General features: G+C 49.8%; 4 protein-coding genes across 4 annotated transcripts; 1 reads left to right on the top strand and 3 right to left on the bottom strand.

Moving 5' to 3' along the window:
- Positions 1–94: 94 nt before the first annotated feature.
- On the bottom strand, positions 95–1,180 carry FOBCDRAFT_6120 (uncharacterized protein). The gene has a single exon (XM_059612243.1). It carries the CDS (start codon positions 1,090–1,092, stop codon positions 370–372), a length of 723 nt encoding a protein of 240 aa, XP_059466601.1. The 5' UTR covers positions 1,093–1,180; the 3' UTR covers positions 95–369.
- Positions 1,181–1,333: 153 nt separating this feature from the next.
- Positions 1,334–2,991, bottom strand: FOBCDRAFT_152421 (pyridoxal phosphate-dependent transferase). Its single transcript, XM_031182605.3, has 3 exons — positions 2,593–2,991; positions 2,049–2,541; positions 1,334–1,999 (listed from the first exon to the last, which is right to left on the bottom strand). The coding sequence occupies exons 1-3, from the start codon at positions 2,802–2,804 to the stop codon at positions 1,394–1,396; spliced, it is 1,311 nt and encodes a 436-aa protein (XP_031043373.3). The 5' UTR covers positions 2,805–2,991; the 3' UTR covers positions 1,334–1,393.
- Positions 2,992–3,489: 498 nt separating this feature from the next.
- Positions 3,490–5,411, top strand: FOBCDRAFT_174072 (RNA-binding GTPase NUG1). Its single transcript, XM_031182604.3, has 2 exons — positions 3,490–3,592; positions 3,656–5,411. The coding sequence occupies exons 1-2, from the start codon at positions 3,565–3,567 to the stop codon at positions 5,260–5,262; spliced, it is 1,635 nt and encodes a 544-aa protein (XP_031043372.1). The 5' UTR covers positions 3,490–3,564; the 3' UTR covers positions 5,263–5,411.
- On the bottom strand, positions 5,412–8,726 carry FOBCDRAFT_152416 (uncharacterized protein). Its single transcript, XM_054702876.2, has 3 exons — positions 8,688–8,726; positions 8,304–8,602; positions 5,412–8,251 (listed from the first exon to the last, which is right to left on the bottom strand). Exons 2-3 carry the CDS (start codon positions 8,497–8,499, stop codon positions 5,496–5,498), a joined length of 2,952 nt encoding a protein of 983 aa, XP_054558851.1. The 5' UTR covers positions 8,500–8,602; positions 8,688–8,726; the 3' UTR covers positions 5,412–5,495.
- Positions 8,727–17,240: the final 8,514 nt, after the last annotated feature.

Raw genomic sequence — 17,240 nt, 5'->3', positions numbered from 1 at the left:
CTGCTGTACAAGTCAATAATAATATACTGAAGCAAGACATATGTACCGTGATAGTGCATGTATCTGAACTGTGTTGTTTGAGACATGCCATTTGAAATACAGTCTATCATTAAGTATCTTGAAGTCTAATTGAACTGCTGTGCCGTAATCACAGGAGATTGGGTGATAAGTATACATGAAACTTGGCAACCCATACACAGCAACAAGGCTCTACTGGTGTTTATTTCGAGACTTGGATGCTTCGGACAGAATTATTGCAAAAAAAAAAAAAAAACGAACACCGTAACGCCGTCCCATGACCCGGATATCCTTTTCTTTACTCCCAAGATGCAAATAACCATGACCACCAGAGGGTAAATAAATGGGCCATTACCTCCTTGCCGTCAAACCAGGAGCCGCGTTGAAACGTTCCTCACGCTCAGTCATAAACATGACCTGAATCCAATACTCCTTGGCATCCGGATCCCAAAAGGCAAACTGCTTGTCCTCGCGCTTGTCAAGCTCACGGGCATGAATTTTGAAGCCAACTGTCTCGTAAGGTTCGGCGGCGACGAGAAGGTATTGGAAGTTCTTGTCGGGCTCCTCAATGTGCTGAGTGAAGGCGTTCATGACCTGCCACTTGGGAGATGTTTCGGGGGTCGCATCGGGATATTGGAGCTGGAAGAGCAGACCCTGCTGACGAGAGACAGGGTCGCGGATCTTGGTGATCTTGTATCCTGGGCGTCCGATCTTTACGACGTTGCGACGCTGCGCGAAGCCTGCACCTGTGACTCCAATGGGGAGACCAGTAGCTGGGTCAACGGCGCCTTGACGACCTTCTTTTTGCTCACGAGCAGCGCGACGGGCGAGGTTGGTCTGATGTTTCTTGCCCTGCGTATGAGCGAGGTAGGAGCCATCATTCTGATGAACCGTGAGACAAAGACGGCACTCGAACGAGCCGACGTGATTCTTGAAGAAGTAGGGGTCCTTGTCGAGGTCGATGGTCTCGAGAGCGAGCTTGCGAAGACGTTCGCGACGATCGGCGTTGGTGGCGGATTGAGAAGCGACGCCTCCACCGCCGAATTTCGAGCCGGCGCGGTTTTGGAAATCCATCGTCGAGGTTTTGTGATATGAGGAGTTGTGATGGAGATGAACGGTTGATTGGCGCGAGGGTCAGAAAGAAAGAAAAGCGCGATTGAAGGTGGAAGTATGGAGTTGTACTGAGAACTAGGTACCTTACTTAAGATACCTAAAGAATTATGTGGAGACCAGGGCAAGGGTGACTGACCAATCAGACACTGAACATGCACTTGAACAACTTATATCGACCATGTCTAACATCTGGCAAATAAGACGGAGATATTTATCAACCTGTATAGTGTTTCGAATAAAGGTCTAATAATACGACTTGCAGTTAGATTTTAACCATTTTCGCACGCTTAGAAACCCATGCCTCAACACAACTGACAAACCTGTCAAACTCGTCCGTGGGAGTGTCGAGCACCAAAGCCATGAATCCTCTGCGTACGACCCAGAAACCCTCCTCCATCATCTCAAGCCAAAAAAGGTCCCTCAAGGAATCGAGTTCTTCGACTTCACCAGATCTTTCGATCACACGAGAACCATCCTTGGGAAAATGGACCCCCATGATAGTGCCGATACCAGTAAAGAGCACTCTTGTATCCTTTGTTACTACATTGAGCCGCTCCCTGAGCTCATCTCCAGATCTGGTGAATTGAGCTGCAACCTCAGGCGTGTAGATCTTTGTTAGGCCAGCGTAGCCAGCGTGTGTCACCAGAGTGTTGTTGTTAAAAGTGCCTGAATGCGAGAGAGCAGTGGGAAGCCGTGGATCGAAAGCAGCCATGATATCTGCTCTACCGCCGAAAGCACCAAAAGCTAGGCCTCCACCGAGATACTTTCCAAAGGTCTTGAGGTCTGGTTTGAGTCCCCTCATTTCGGAGATGCCCCCTCCTGAGAGACGGGAGGTCATGACTTCGTCGATGATGAACAAGACGCCGGCCTGAGACTGTGAGTATACAAGATGGAGTAGACAGAGCACGTAGACTTACATTTCCAGCAATCTCTTGTATGCCCTGAAGAAATCCAGGGTGTCCGGGAATGCTACCTCCAGAGCCTTGCATCCCTTCCACCAACACTGCAGCAATACCCTCACTCTCAATAGCAGCACGAGCGCTATCAAGATCGTTGTATCTGGCCACGACCCAATCATCCAGGTCGACATTATTGGCCTCTGGTTTCCCTCCCTTGAATCCTATCACAGCACCATGATAGCCCCCACTGAAAGTGACGACTTTTCTTTTCTTGGTGAAGGCCCTGGCAGCTGCTAGAGCGTGGATGTTGGCTTCAGTACCAGAGTTACAGAAGCGTACATGTTCCAGATTGAAGCGACTGCAGACTTCACGAGCGAATATCTGCTCTTGAGCTGTATTGCCACCAACATTCATGCCTACATTGTCAAGCACATCTCGAATAGCCGAGATAATGACAGGGTTGGAATGCCCATAGAGAGCAGCTGTGAACTCGCCGGTGAAATCTGTATAACTATATGATCTGTAAGCAGAGTTTTTGGTTGTAATAGCTTACAGGACTTACGTATGTCCATCCTCAGAAGTAATTTGATGGCCTTTGCCAGACTTGATCACCACAGGGAATGGACTAGCGTGCAGAACAGTCCTCGTGTTCCCGCCAGGCATTGATTTGAGAGCTTCATCGTGAAGAGCCTTGGATCGAGGATTACGATCAATGTATCGAGTCGTGGCGGCCTCGAGTTCCGCCCGAATTTGCTGGATGAGTTCTGAAGACATGGCTACCTGTGGTGCTGACTTGGCGTTTAGTGTAAGTGTGTGCTGGCATCCAAGAGGAAAGGCAATGAATTATATATGTTGTTTCAGAATTAGTTTCAGTTGATCGATTTTACAACGATACAGATTCTTTCGCATTTCGGGAACAAGTGATAGTCATGGCATGTTGATATGTACCTAGTATGTTGTGGTGGTTTTCGGGTCTACCTTGGTGTGTTATCGGGTTTCGGGTCTGGCGTGGGCATAGTTTCCACCGACTTGTTCACAACGATCCAAGTTAAGGAACTGCCAGAGTGACCATACAATCAACGGGTTGATGGGCTTACGATTGATACTGAAAGTCCTTGTGTTAATTAAGCCCCTTAGATCATGCTTTACAATCACTTGAACTAGGATATTCCCAACACAGACATGTATCAGTAGATAGATATGGGAACTCGAAGAGTCTCAAACTAGACAAGACCTCAAACAGCATGGAATTGAGACTGAATTGAAATATTTGACTTGTGACCTTATGATACATTTCATCGTTATCTGGAAATACCTTAGTAAGTCAACTCATCAATCTCAGGTTCCCTTTAGGTTGATTCACCAGCAAAGATACGTACCTTCTGAAGTGGGGGAAGAAAAGCGGTCTGAAAAATAAAGCGGCAGAATTTGATATCCCACTTAATTTTTCAAACTTTTGGCCGAGACTATGCAGTGAAGACGAGAACTAGACAAGACAAGCCGATCACAGTAAAATCAAGTCAAAGATTTCACAATGGCCGGTTCAATTACCAAACCCAAGAGTAGGTCGAATCAACATAAACCCACTCGAAAATAGAGTCTCCAATACTAATTTGATTGTCCAGAGCCCAAGTCTAAGCGAACTCCCGTTCGTCTTCGCCACAAGATCGAAAAGGCTTCCGCCGCAAAGCAAAAGAAGGAGCGCAAGTTGGCAAAGAAGAACCCGGAATGGCGATCAAAGTTAAAGAAGGACCCCGGTATCCCCAACCTGTTCCCCTACAAGGAGAAGCTGCTCCAGGAGATCGAAGAGAACCGTCTAAAGAAGGCCGAGGAGGCGCAAAGAAGAAAGGAGCTGGCCAAGGCTGCAAAGACGGGCGCCAAGGACGAGGCGGCCATGACCGATGTCCAGGTCGACGTTGGCGACGAGATGGAGGAGGACGGCATGGACGAGGATATCGACGAGTCAAACCCCATGGCTGCGCTTATCGCGAGCGCCCGCGCTGCTGCTGCTACCTATGATCGACAACTCGCTGACGACGATGATATGGACGAGGACGACGATAGCGACGGCTCCGACAACGACCGTGGCCCTGAGATGTCCATTGGTCAGGCCTCATCAAGAAAGACCTACGACAGAGTCTTCAAGCAGGTCGTTGAGCAGGCCGATGTTGTTCTTTATGTCCTCGATGCTCGCGATCCCGAGGGCACCCGCTCTCGCGAGGTTGAGCGCCAGATTATGGCTGCCGCATCTGGTGGCAAGCGACTGATCCTTGTCATTAACAAGGTTGATCTCATCCCTCCCAAGGTTCTACGAGACTGGCTTATCTACCTGCGACGATACTTCCCTACTCTGCCTCTCCGAGCCTCTGGCGCTGCTCCCAACGCCCACACCTTTAACCACCGCGACCTGACCGTCCAGAGCACCTCTGCCACGCTCTTCAAGGCCCTCAAGAGCTTTGCCGCCAGCCGACAACTCAAGCGCGCCGTCTCTGTTGGTGTTATCGGTTATCCTAACGTCGGCAAGAGCTCTGTTATCAACGCTCTTCTTTCAAGGATGAGCGGTAAGGGTGGCAGCTCTTCCAAGGCTTGCCCTGCTGGTGCCGAAGCTGGTGTTACCACAAGTATTCGCTCTGTCAAGATCGACAGCAAGCTTACTCTTCTCGACTCCCCCGGTGTTGTTTTCCCTTCATCGTCTTCCACCCAATCTGCTGGTCTCGTTTCTCTCAAGAACGCCACTGAGGCACATGCTCACTTGGTTCTCCTCAACGCTGTCCCCCCCAAGCAGATCGACGATCCTATGCCCGCCGTAACTCTTCTCCTGAAGCGTCTGTCAGCTTCTCCCGATCTTATGCAGAAGCTCACAAGCGTCTACGATATTCCTGCCCTCCTCCCTGATCGTGCCGATGGTGATATCACCACCGACTTCCTCGTTCAAGTCGCCCGCAAGAGAGGCCGTCTTGGTCGTGGCGGTATTCCTAACCTCTCTGCTGCTGCTATGACAGTCGTCACTGACTGGCGAGACGGCCGCATCCAGGGATGGGTTGAGCCTCCTGTTCTAGCTGTCGAGTCGACAACTACCGCCTCCAAGTCGGCCATCAAGAACGCTGGCGAGGACGAGGTTGCTGCTGACCAGAAGCAGATCGTGACCGAATGGGCTGCCGAGTTCAAGCTCGAGGGCCTATGGGGTGACGATGAGGGCAGTGCCGAAGCCGCCGATGCTATGGAGCAGTAAAGAATAGTGTTTCAGCGGTTTTGTTCAGCAAAATGACGGAAGGGTTAACATGAGTTCTTCACTGGAAAGTTTGGCGTTTCAAGGATCTGGTAGAACGGTTTATATCCGTGCATATACATTCGTAAAAAAACAATTTGTCTTCCCAAAACTCCTACATGGTTTACCAAGTGACTCGTAGATTATGCATGATGCCGTGTACCTCCCAACACAACCCAGCTTTTGTTCGTCTATATCTATGCTTCGATCAATTCCATCTTGACACCGCGTTTGCCTGTCATTTCATCCTTCTCGTCACGGACTCTAACCCTGACTTTTTGGAAGAGCTCTACCTTGATCTCGCGGCTTCCCTTGGTTGTAAGCGTGTATGTCTCTGCGTCATACTCAGCCTCGGGCTCAGGCTCTGCAAGGTCTCGAAGGCGGATCAGGCCCTCTGTACCAAAGCGTGGAACAAGAACGACGAAGCCGTTGCTGAAAATCTTCATCACGAACGCGTCTTCCTCAGCAACCTTGCCCTTCAGGGCTTGGCCGACATAGTAGGCGATGCTGGCACGACCAGCCATCTGAGCATTGCGGTGGCGCACGTTGATGTTCTTACAGACAGCCTCAAGGCGACCCCGGCTGCGGACGTTGGGGTGTATGGCCTCATAGTCGATGGCAGCAGCGAGCTGTCTGTGGGCAAGAAGATCGGCGTAACGTCGAATGGGAGAGGTGAAATGAGTGTAGATCTCTGAAGCAAGACCGTAATGGCGGAATTCAGGATAGGCTTGTGTTCCAGAGCAGAAATACTCTGCACTCATCATGCAGCGAGTAGCCATGATACGCACAAGGGTGTTGAAGAATGGCTCCTTGGGGTCCACGCACTGATCCAGAGAATCGGCAAGGGCCTTGCTGGAGTCGGTCCGCAACTCCATGCCACGCTTGGTGCGGAGTTGGTTTGATAGTTCGTCAAAGTTTGTCTTTGGGGGAGCCGCGTGACGTCGGAGAATGGCGGTTTGAGGAAATGCTTCATAGATCTTGGCTGCAACGCTAACGTTGGCAAACAACATGAACTCTTCGACGAGAGAGTTTGTATCGAGAAGCTGCTTTGTCTTGACATCAATAGGGTCAGACGTCTCAGATTCAGTTTGCACCTTGACTTCTGGGGAAGAGAGGCTCAGGGCACCAGCATCCATTCGCTTCTTCTTTAATTTCTTGGACAACATGAGAAGCATGCGCATTCCCTTGGTAAGATCGTCTTGCTGAGACTCATCGTCAATTCGCAACTGGGCCTGTTCGTAGCTGAACGCTTCTCGAGATTTGATGACAGACTTGGTGAAGCGAACGTTGACGATGTCAGCATTGTCGTTCAGCTCCCAGAGCACCGAGAATGCAAATCGCTCGACGTAAGGCTTGAGCGAGCAAAGATCCGTACCGAGAAGAGGAGGCAGCATATCGATACGCTTGTCGACGAGATAGACTGTGGTACCCCGGATACTGGCTTCAGTATCCATGGCGTTGGCAGGCTTGACAAAGTTGGACACGTCGGCGATGTGAACACCAACTTCATAGTTCCCATTAGGGAGCTGTTTGGCATGGAGAGCATCATCGATATCCTGGCACCCAACAGGGTCAATACTGCAGATGAGAAGACCTCGGAGATCCTCTCTCTGCCTCCAGCCAGGATCTTCCATGCTCGTCGGCACTCTCCAGTCGTGTCCCTCTCTGGGAAGGCAGTCCAATACGGTCTTGGGAAAAGGCCGATATTGAACATCCCACTCCAGCAACAGAGCTTCAGTCTCGGCCGACTTGGTCTCCAGCTCACCCAAAGATCGCACAAAATGTCCGACAGGATGTCTTGAGTCACGCTCCCAGGCATCAATAGTTACCAACAGGCGCTTGCCAAGAAGGTCAGCAACCTGTCGTGTACGAAGGCGGATTTTGGGAATCTTCTTGTCCATTGGGATGAGGAAAACGCTATCCTGCTTGCGACCTTGGCTGGAACCCTTACTGGCTGACGATGGGTCGATATGACCAACATACTGACGCCAATTACGCTTGATAACACCCACAACCTTGGCCGTAGGCTGTGGCTTGCTCTCCGATGCACTCCTCTGAGTCTTCCTGACCTGCTCTTGCAAGGCCTTTCGCTCCTTTTCAGATACGAGATCCTGGCTCTCTTCCACATCTGCATTCTCGTTCTTGGTGATGGCGTCCTCCTCAATGATCTTTGTCGAAGGTTCTTTCCACTGATCTTGGGGAAGAACTTCAACAACCACAACATCACCATCAACGGCTCGGTTGATGTTTTCGCGACCCAATACGAGAAGAGGTTTGGGGAACGCCGGTACTTTGATTGAACCCTCGAGGTAGTTATATGGCGACACGTTGAAGATTCCTTGATGCATCAACCCAGCCTTGACTCCGGTCATCATCCTTGATAGAGTAAAGTATTCAGGGTACAGCATCTGACCCTGCTTCTTAAAAGACTCTTGATTTTGAGCTTCTGCGACCATATCAAGTAGTCTCTCGCCATCTTCGAGGCCGCTCACATAGTCCCGGAGAGAAGATGCGTGAAGCCCCTCTTCTTTGGCCTTGCGAAGGTTCTCTCGATCATCGCTAAGCATCACTACTGCTGGCAGCTTTTTCGCCTTTGTCCTGGCAAGATGCTCGCCGTACCACTTGACGGCTAACCGCACAGCTCTGTCATTCCTGTCGTTCACAGTCTCATTTGCCTGACGGTGGACGAATGTCTCGAGCCTAAAGTCGTTAAAAAAGACGTAAAATCTCTTATCCTCGCTCTTTGTGAGCCCCACTAGACGGTTGTAGAGTGGTAATGACCGATTTCGCAGCTCCTCCAGTACTGTTTGCAGGATGATAACATCGTAGAAAGCTGAGCTCTGCTCGAAAAGGTCCATTGCGTTGAGCAACGCGTTAGTATCAGGCACCAGGTAATGGCCCTGGGGGAAAGTCTCGGTGCCTGCTGGCTTGTCCGAGAGCACAAAAGGCTGAGCTGCAATACTCATTAATAGACTGAACGAGTCAGGCGAAAGAAATAGTCTCACCTTGCTGAGCGGCATTTCTAGGGGCATCCTGAAGACAAGCTTTGCAGAGCTTGGAAGAGCAGGGGATGTCAGTTCGTAAGTAGACTTCTCTCACGATTTTCTGCACCTTGCCACTCCGGGTTGATCGCACGTAGACCTTGCTCGAGATGTTTGAGGCCAAAGAATCTGTCTCGGTAGATCTTTTCAAGCTCGCCATCTTTGACAGGCTGCTTTTCTCGCGACGTGGTAAAGTTCAGAGCAGATAATAATGATGAAAAGACTGTTGATCGCAAAGCGTTCGAGTAGGCGATAGTGGGGCGCTTATCGATAAGTCAGCAATTGTTCATGTTCTTCGAGGTCCTGCGAACGAGCAAGAATCTTGATAGTAGTTTTGAGGGCTATTACCTCCTGAAGAGAGAGAACAAAGGAATAGCGAGTCTCTCTCTGTATGGACTGTAAAGCAGCTGATAATTCCCATTACTTCTTTCCCTTTCTTGGAAATCTGTGTTTAGCACATCCTTATCACATGACGATAAAGTCACGTGCTCTGAACTTCACTTCACTTCACCTTCCTCTCAGATCTTCTATCTACAGGACAAAATTCGATGCCCTGAGCACCAGGAGCTTGAAATTGAAACAACAACAGATTATGTTTAAGCTATTAGAGAGAACATGCGTTGTCCCGGAAGCATGCTGCCAAGCTCCTGCTGCGTTCTCCATCTGCTAAATACACATGACTTACACATATCCGATCCGACAGTCGCATGCTATTCTAATGCACAGAATCCTCAGCATCTCTCCATATCGTCGAATATCTGACTGGAACTCCTTTTCATCAATGGAGAAAAGAGGAATCATTGGACCTTGCCTTAGTTGCACTCAGAGCCGCCAGTCCAGAGCCTGCGAGGTCTAGTCAACGAGACCGCAAATTAGATGATAGCTTTCAACATCTTGTATTAACCAATCATAAAAGCCTTATTGCGGTCATGTGGCAAAGGGACAGATTCACAGTCTCAAATTCATACACAAGGTTGTGTTATCCTACCCGCCCTCTAGGTTGCGCTAAGTTCATCTTCTCCAACACGGGCTCAGAGACGTGTCTTTCCTCAAAGCCCGTTACATGATAAGGCATGATACACAGTATTAACTGTCTAGCAGAGTCTTGGTAGGTGGGACACTGTTAGCAGCTACGAGCACTGCATTTGGCCAAGCCCTACTATCACCATAGAGATGAGCCAGGAAGCGTTTTGCTGTTACAAGGAAAAGTTTGGCCATGAAGTGCTATAATACCTTAGGGGTTCTGTTTATCGCTGTGTGCGGTGTCAAGGCTCGCACTTTTTACCCTCTCACGAACGTCGGATCCCGAGTCGTATTAGCAAGAGCTTACCAGGAAGATGGCCAAATGCTCACCCGGCTCGAAAATATACAGCTTCTATATCCTAGGGGTCTCACCAACACCTAAGAAGTTTGGAAAATACCCTCGGATTAGTTTTGTAGTCCGACATACGCTATGCCGTGAAGGTCACAATGCATGCGCTTCAGGGTTTGAGCATACTGCAAAGCAGAAGAAACCACCAGCCTCATTCTCAGACCTAGTACCTTAAAGAAAGCAGTCCTTTCGGCGCTTCTGTCTCCTGTACATCTATCGAGTTCAATCTCACAGTTCAATACCGGGAGGATTCTCCGCTGATAATGCACCGGCTGCTTCGGGGGCCAGAGCCGACAGATTTGCCTGATGTGACTTGAAATCATTGTTACAATGATGGACAGATTTGACAGTCAGCCTCAATATGCAGATAGCGTCCTGAACCAATGGCAATCTTGCTATGCGCTGTCATGAGAAGCATTGATACGGAAAGGGATCGACTTGGTAAAGTCTCTTCAGGCTCCGAGGGTTCACAAGGATACCGCAGGGCAGTAGAACTTCCCGATAGATGTGCTTCCCTTGTCCTCATTTTATTCTTCCCGCAGGCCTCGGGCATTGAGTCACACATGATCATGTTGAGTTGGCTTCTGCCCGATCATTGGCCCTGGCCATCTGCAATATCATTCAAACATCCTATCTACAATATACAATAAAACTTGACGAGCACAAAACTATTGCTCGGTTCGTTCCAACCTCTACTCCACTATTTCGCCCGATGGAGGCAAGTTACTGTGTTTGCAAGGTATACTGTGGCTGGCGATATGAAGCCTTTGCGAAGGATGAGAGGGATATCACAACGATAGTGGCAAATTCTAATACTAGCGAAGTTGTCGAGAACGATAGCCCACAGGGCAACAGTGACCATTGGGGCTTACTGCAGTCGCGACATTGCTGTCATCAATATCCCTGTAGCCTATTGCTATGACTGAGGCTGCGATTGTTGATATCGTATCAAAATTTCAAACATATATTGGCAAACCAAGCAACTCACACCGGTAGTGCTTTCACAGCATTCAAGAATGGGATGGGCATTTATGACAACATATTGATATGACCGTTCTTCACCTTCAGTCTGCCTGACGGGGACAGATGCAACCAACCGAAGTATTTCTGCCAACTGCAGGGCTTTGGTTGTTGCATATTGATGGGTCTTGTCAGACCCGAAGGCTATTCGGATCTATTGTCAGTCCTTTCAGATATTTGTGAATTACTCGATTCTTCAACCAGTTTACACGAGCGTTGTGTTTAGCATTTCCAGGCGTGGCTGCGGCCGGTGAGCAGAACCCTAGGACAGCGCGTCGATCCATGTGATGGGCGAAGGGGTAGCAGCAGGCTGCTGTATTAGGAAATGCATGACGCCGGGTACTGTTAGGCCCGGGGGTTTGCTCGAGTCTGAGAATGCGGCGCGCGTCGGAGAAGAGCTCACGGGGTCGCGTTTAGCGTGCAATAAGAGTTCGTAAGAAACAAGAGGATGTATGTCCCAAAGAGACTTTGCATTCGAGCATGAGCAGAATATAATCCCTCCTGGTTGCGAAGGGCTCAACGTCAATACATGGTGGGCAACTTATACAAAGCATGTCGCTTTGCTTTCATGCCACATGTATCTCAAGAGCATGGCGCGCGTCGTAGAAAAGGAAACCCACGGCACACCCGTTGAACGTTTCGATGGTAAGGACTTACCTGGTGGACAGGAACTATCGTTCTGCCACTGGATGGAATCAGGCATCGGTGGTAACGAATGGGAAATGATTCAAATCGGATTGCTGCACTTTGAACCATCTGAAGGACAAGCATATCATAAAAAGAACAGGGGCCTGGGTGTGAGGCTATTGGAATGAGGGCCGAGACAAACGCCTCTTGTTGGTAGCCAAGAATCGGCCGCACGGACTGATGTGATTGGTGTCGTACTCGCAAGTCAGCCAGAAGACGAAGTTTCCAGCTGGTCAGGCGTCACAAGACAGAGAGCCGAGGGCAGATTAGCAAGGATGATACATCAGCATGATGCAATGCGGACCCGGATTTATGGAGAAGGCTGTTGACTCAGGTATTGTCAGCGGGCTAAAGAGACAATGGCGACTCAGTTATTCAAAGAATCGAGAAACCGCGCAAGGTGAAGGAGATGGCAGCCAGCCAAACAAAACGGGAGGTTAAATTATACCTTGGGGACGCGAGACCAGGATCTGGAGAGGGGAAACTCAGCCACTTGACGGTGATTTTCCACAAGAGATTAAGCCGAGGCGAAGAGACTGGGGATCCGGCGCCGGCAAGGTTTCACGTGCGGGCCGGCCGGGAAAGCAACCTCATACGACGTTTGCCAGTGATCTACAAGCGAGATTTTTTACGTTACGGTTTAAGGCAGGTACTGAAGTTGAAGGTCCATGGTTAGGGCGCCTTTGGCTTGATGTGTTTGGGCACATCTCAACGACGGTTGAGTGATGGGCGAACCATGACGACGCAACAGAGACTAATTAAATTTCGCTAGAGATTCGTGCCACAGTATGAAAAAAGCATGAGGATGAGGCTCAAAGATACCAACGGCTGAACGGTTTCATAGATGGCAGGTTGTTGGAGCATGGAATAAAAGCCGCGGCGGGCCAAGTCAAACATAGGCGAGGTGGATCAGTTTGGTGATCGATATCGGTAGCCCCCGCTCATCAATAATGAATGGGAACTGTGGCTTGTTAGTTCGCAGGCGTGCAGCCCGTCTGTGGATATGAGCTGAGCATCACGAGGGAACGCGGGGCACAGATGTCTCTCCCATTCCCAGAAGGTGAAGGGCCATGCTTCTCGCGTATCTCGTCTACGACCTTAGGTCAATCCATGGGCCATGGCGGAGACAGCAGCCTCTGGGGTCCAGGTTGGGGTCACGGTGGATGGAAGATCCTGGATCTGTAGAAGCTTTAGGAGCACTCGCATTGCTAACATAGGTAGCGGGTCCCCCTGTTTGGTACTATGCAGAGATGCAGCCTCTCGCTAGCCATGGCATTTCTCCATGATCGTACAATGTCCATGGAGGGAGGAGAGCCACATAGCGGGAACTGTGTGCGTGCGGGGACGGATGGATGGTGAACGAGGATCGTGGGTTGGGCTGGGCTGGTTAGGCTGGGCTGGGCTCATGAATTGGTGTGGTCTGGGGTCTTGGGGCGATCGTTCCCGCACCTCCCTCCCTCTGGCATAGTTTCCCGGGGCTCCATCTGACTGCTAACTATCCGGACCTAGGAATGCATTTCTTAGCAGTCTGCTGGGTGGTGAGTTCTTATAGTATCTTAAACACATTTACGAACTCTTGGAACGCTCTGCAGAGCGCGTTATCAAGCAGAGCAGGTTACATCAGAGGCATGACAGGGACAAGGGAGTTGAGTGGACAACAGTGGAACGGATCATGATTCTGGGGTCGCGATTGATCGACTCGGTTGGCGTTCCAGACACCTGGAGCCTTTTGCAACGGTACGTTGGAGACTTGCAACGTTATTGCATAGAGGTGGGTTCCATCTAAATGGCTGACTGAGAATTGGTGTCTTGATCACTTCACGGTGTTTTTTTCCAATCCTTACTGGAGCTTTTCGAGGTGTGTAAGGAACCTCGACTCGTTTGATTCATTATGAAATACCGTCGAGGGAGATCGTGTTCCGGATCTTGAGTGCACTATTACATCATCAGGCATTACTCGACGGGCTATTACTGAACTTGCTCAGGTTCCTCCAATGCTGTGCAGCTTTCGCGAATTTATCGTTGAGTTACTGTCAAGCTGGGCCGTATTCTTGACCAGCTGTCGAGGAACAGAGTGCAAGGCTATTTCTAAAGATGAGCGAACGAGGGTTGCAACATGAGTGCGACTTTATGACGTCCCTTCGTTTCTCAAGAAGGCTGGAAGGAACAAGATTCACGTCTCGAATGACGAGAATGAAGGCGGCAGTTAGCCTAATGGATTTTTCTTACATGATGCTAAGGCGAGACCATCTCGCGGAAGAGATGCGATGTGGGTCAAACAAGGTAATAAATGCACACGATATGAGACAAGATATCACGGGCCAAAAAGGTGAGACACAGGAAGCAAGACGACATCAAAGTCTTTCTCATCCTGTTTCGACTGGGACCTCGGTGAGTATGTTGATACCGTGTTAAGCCCAGACTGACCGAACTATGGTTCACGACGCAGCTGGTCGGGTGCTGCAATGCTTCAAGATCCTGAATAGGGGCTCCCTATGTTGTTTGTCTGGCACCGCAAGAATTTCTGTGCAGATACAACAACTGGAAGCTCACCTAAGCAAATCGCATATACGGGTATGGAAAGAGAGTTATTATTAACTGTTCGATGAGAAATCAAAATGTTGATCAACGTCTGCGGCGCAGCAACGCAACAACGTTTCATGTCGTTGAAGGCAGAACTGCTAGCCATGTAATGGCATCTGCATGCAGTTAGCATCGTGACGGCGCCCACAGGACAAGCGACAGGCAGACATTGGAGGCTAGGGGGACAAAGGGCGCTTGCGTGCATGGAGCATGGAGCATGGAGTGAGCGGCATACCCACACACCCGTCACAGGGAATGGGACCACACAGCGCACGGTGCGACAATCAGACCCAGTATAGCGGATCAGAGGCTGGCGAGGATCTCCATATCCATATCCAACCGTCAATCTCGAGACTCGAGTCTTCTGAGACCAACTAACTTAGTACTGAGCAAACTGATGGATCACTGATGCTATGCCGAAGTCTTCGACCAACTATTATCTTGGCCAGAAGAACGAAGCTAATCAGTTTGATTTACCTCTGTGCAGACTTGGGTTAATGTCAGAAAAACACACAGACATGCGGATATTTGGCCTTATCCCATTCGAGAGTCTAGGTCCATCTCAAAGCTAGGAACCTGCCTAGTGCATGGATCTGTCACAAAGGAATATGCCAAAAGACCGCAACGCGGCTTTCATTGTCAGGTGCAGAATCAAGTCCTGGCCCGGGGATTTTGAGGAAACAATAACCTATGATAGAGGAAGCATTTGCCGGCTGAAGCAGATCAAAGCATCAAAACTTCATCAATATCAAGCTGCATATGTAGGCATATCCAGCAGACACATTGACGCGTTACGAGATGCTGACAACCGATGACACCCAAGCCGTTTACTTGAGCCTACCAGAACCAGTAGGCTTCAGCCGTTACGGTGTATTCTGAATTGGGTTTTGCTTTCTATCTGCAAGCTCAATAGCAACCTTGCCCAGTGACATCTTGCTACTTGAGAGACTGGCCAGGGAGGCGCTGGGCTATAGCCGAAGCTGAGCTAAAGGTCCCAATGATGCTGATGCTGATGACGCGGGGAAACTGATGTACGTGACTGTGCTAGGAAGTTGAACAGTCTCAGTTTGGTTATCCTGTCAAGCCTGCTCACCATCGACAGTTTCTTATCTCGGAAACACACCTCTTGATATTGCGCTGCTTCTCCCGCCAGAACCGTCTACACCGCATTCTGTCACATCTTTCGACGATAGTTTCTTTCACCATAATCATTATCTTTGCTGCTCAAAGCTCGACTCCGCCTCCGCCTGGTCGTCTCCTCATCCTCTTCCTCACTGTGTCTTGTCTTACTCTTATACATACACACCATTTCCTAACCATAGCCAACCAGGGCTTTTGTTCCCCTGCTCGCTGACCCTTGTTCTTGTCCATGCCTTGGCTTAGCTCTCCACTCACATCCCCTCCTCCCCCAGGCTTGCGCCATCTCAACCAACCATTCTTCGTCATCCGTCTCCCTCGATCGCGCCGTCTTTCCAACGGTAAACCCTTTTGCCCTCCACTCCATCTTCTTTGATATCCCAGCAGCCATCTTTGTCCCACTCCCTCTTCGTCGTCCTCCTCCTCCCTCCATCATCCTCCAGTGCTGGTCTGTACCGGAGACGGATGCCATCCGCACCTACAATAAACCATCCATCTGTCTGTTCATCTGTCTATCAAACAATCAACTCGCCCAGACTGGCAATACGGTGATTAAACATCGTCGGCACCATCACCATCTTATCGACCTCTTGTCGCTACACGGCCAACTGCCTCGTTTCACTCTGCCTTATACAGCATTCCCCTCATCATATCACCCATCACCACCTCTTACGGCATTCTGAAGCACCCGGGAGTGAAGTCCCCTCCCCTCGAGTTGTTCATCCTTAACTTGAATTTGAATCTCAAGGAACACAGCTCACGCGCGCAACACGCGCAACTTGTACAGCGTCGACAGAGCGCAGCAAGTTGAACTTTGCCCTGTCCGCTATCAAACGTTTTTACCACTCCAGTCGCGATATGTCATATCATTGATTGCGAATCTTGTTTCTGCCTTTGTCGCATTATTAACGCTTCTTACCTAACACGCGCCAGTCGTCTATTTATTCATTCATTCATTCATTCTCTCTGAAAAGCGCACGCATTTCAAAGCGCAGCGATCACATCGCATCGCATCGCATTGACACTGGATTTGAACCACACTCGACTCGGGTCGATATTTGATACAACCCATGCGCTAGACGATCTCCGCTTTGAACGCTTCAGACTCGTTTCTTCTCCACATCCACGCGCGCCTCCTCTGTCGCATTATCTCATACTACCTTACGCTACCTACGCTACAGTATCACTGGCGCGCAATCACCCGTGTTAGAGACCCTAATTAAGAGTCACTCACCGTTGCTTACACCCCCCGCTGCGCCGCCGCCTCCTGCTCCTCCACTTCCTCCGGCTTGAGCCTCCAAGGATTTGGTTCTGGTTTTTGATTCTGATTCTGACTCTTGGGTCTTGGTCTTGATATCCCCGGTCCTTTTTTTGTGGATTCTTTCTACTGGAGCCATTTCAGGGTTTATTGATTGGTCCCTTCCTGCTCGGGCATGCTCCTGCCTCCCAAGAGTGGTTTTTCTTACCTTAGCTTCCTGGTCTCAAATCGCCACTGCCTTTACTGCAAGTGCGACTGATTCCCAGATTTCACTGCAGCTGCTACCTTAGCTGCTCGCACTACTACTGCACCTTCCCTCCCACCCCATTAAGATTCAGCGCGCAGTCCCGTCCCCCTCCTCCACCTGCCACCATCCCATCGTTCATCATTAACCCATTGCCATCCATCCATCCATCCACCATCGGCTTTCCGCCATCACACACGCACGCACACACGCATACACCCGCTCCATCGCATCGTCCAACCATCCTGTGGACAATCTATCAATCACTTTGTTTGACGCGCATCTTGGAATCTTCAGAGCTCTGTTGATATTCTTGTTACGCGATCGTCCGTTGGTTTTACTTGCGCGCCATACACTGGCTGATCTGATCCTTGAGATTCATTCGTGAGCCTCTTTGACGTCGTTGTCGCATTTGTCGCACAACGCGATTCCGCGTCTATATTTCATATCACTCTATCACCAGACAAAGGTAAATCCAGCCCAAGTTTCGATTCTGCGTTTATCTTCCCCTTCTTGCTTTCTACGTCTTGTTTCGTCTCCTTCTGTCTTGTTTGTCTTTTTTTGCTTCTTCACACACCTGTCCCGCTGCTGCCGCGGCCA

Source organism: Fusarium oxysporum, chromosome I (genome assembly GCF_013085055.1).
Source record: "Fusarium oxysporum Fo47 chromosome I, complete sequence".
Classification (NCBI taxonomy): domain Eukaryota; kingdom Fungi; phylum Ascomycota; class Sordariomycetes; order Hypocreales; family Nectriaceae; genus Fusarium; species Fusarium oxysporum.
Note: the sequence above shows the minus strand (reverse complement) of the source record. Positions and strands in the feature narration are given on the sequence as shown.

Coding starts and splice junctions, on each gene's coding strand:
- FOBCDRAFT_6120 (XM_059612243.1), bottom strand. CDS start 1,092: ATGGATTTCCAAAACCGCGCCGGCTCGAAATTCGGCGGTGGAGGCGTC.
- FOBCDRAFT_152421 (XM_031182605.3), bottom strand. CDS start 2,804: ATGTCTTCAGAACTCATCCAGCAAATTCGGGCGGAACTCGAGGCCGCC. Junction 2,542..2,592: donor ACTTCTGAGGATGGACATAC/GTAAGTCCTGTA, acceptor CAGATCATATAG/TTATACAGATTTCACCGGCG. Junction 2,000..2,048: donor TACAAGAGATTGCTGGAAAT/GTAAGTCTACGT, acceptor TCACAGTCTCAG/GCCGGCGTCTTGTTCATCAT.
- FOBCDRAFT_174072 (XM_031182604.3), top strand. CDS start 3,565: ATGGCCGGTTCAATTACCAAACCCAAGA. Junction 3,593..3,655: donor TTCAATTACCAAACCCAAGA/GTAGGTCGAATC, acceptor TTGATTGTCCAG/AGCCCAAGTCTAAGCGAACT.
- FOBCDRAFT_152416 (XM_054702876.2), bottom strand. CDS start 8,499: ATGGCGAGCTTGAAAAGATCTACCGAGACAGATTCTTTGGCCTCAAAC. Junction 8,252..8,303: donor TAGAAATGCCGCTCAGCAAG/GTGAGACTATTT, acceptor TGAGTATTGCAG/CTCAGCCTTTTGTGCTCTCG.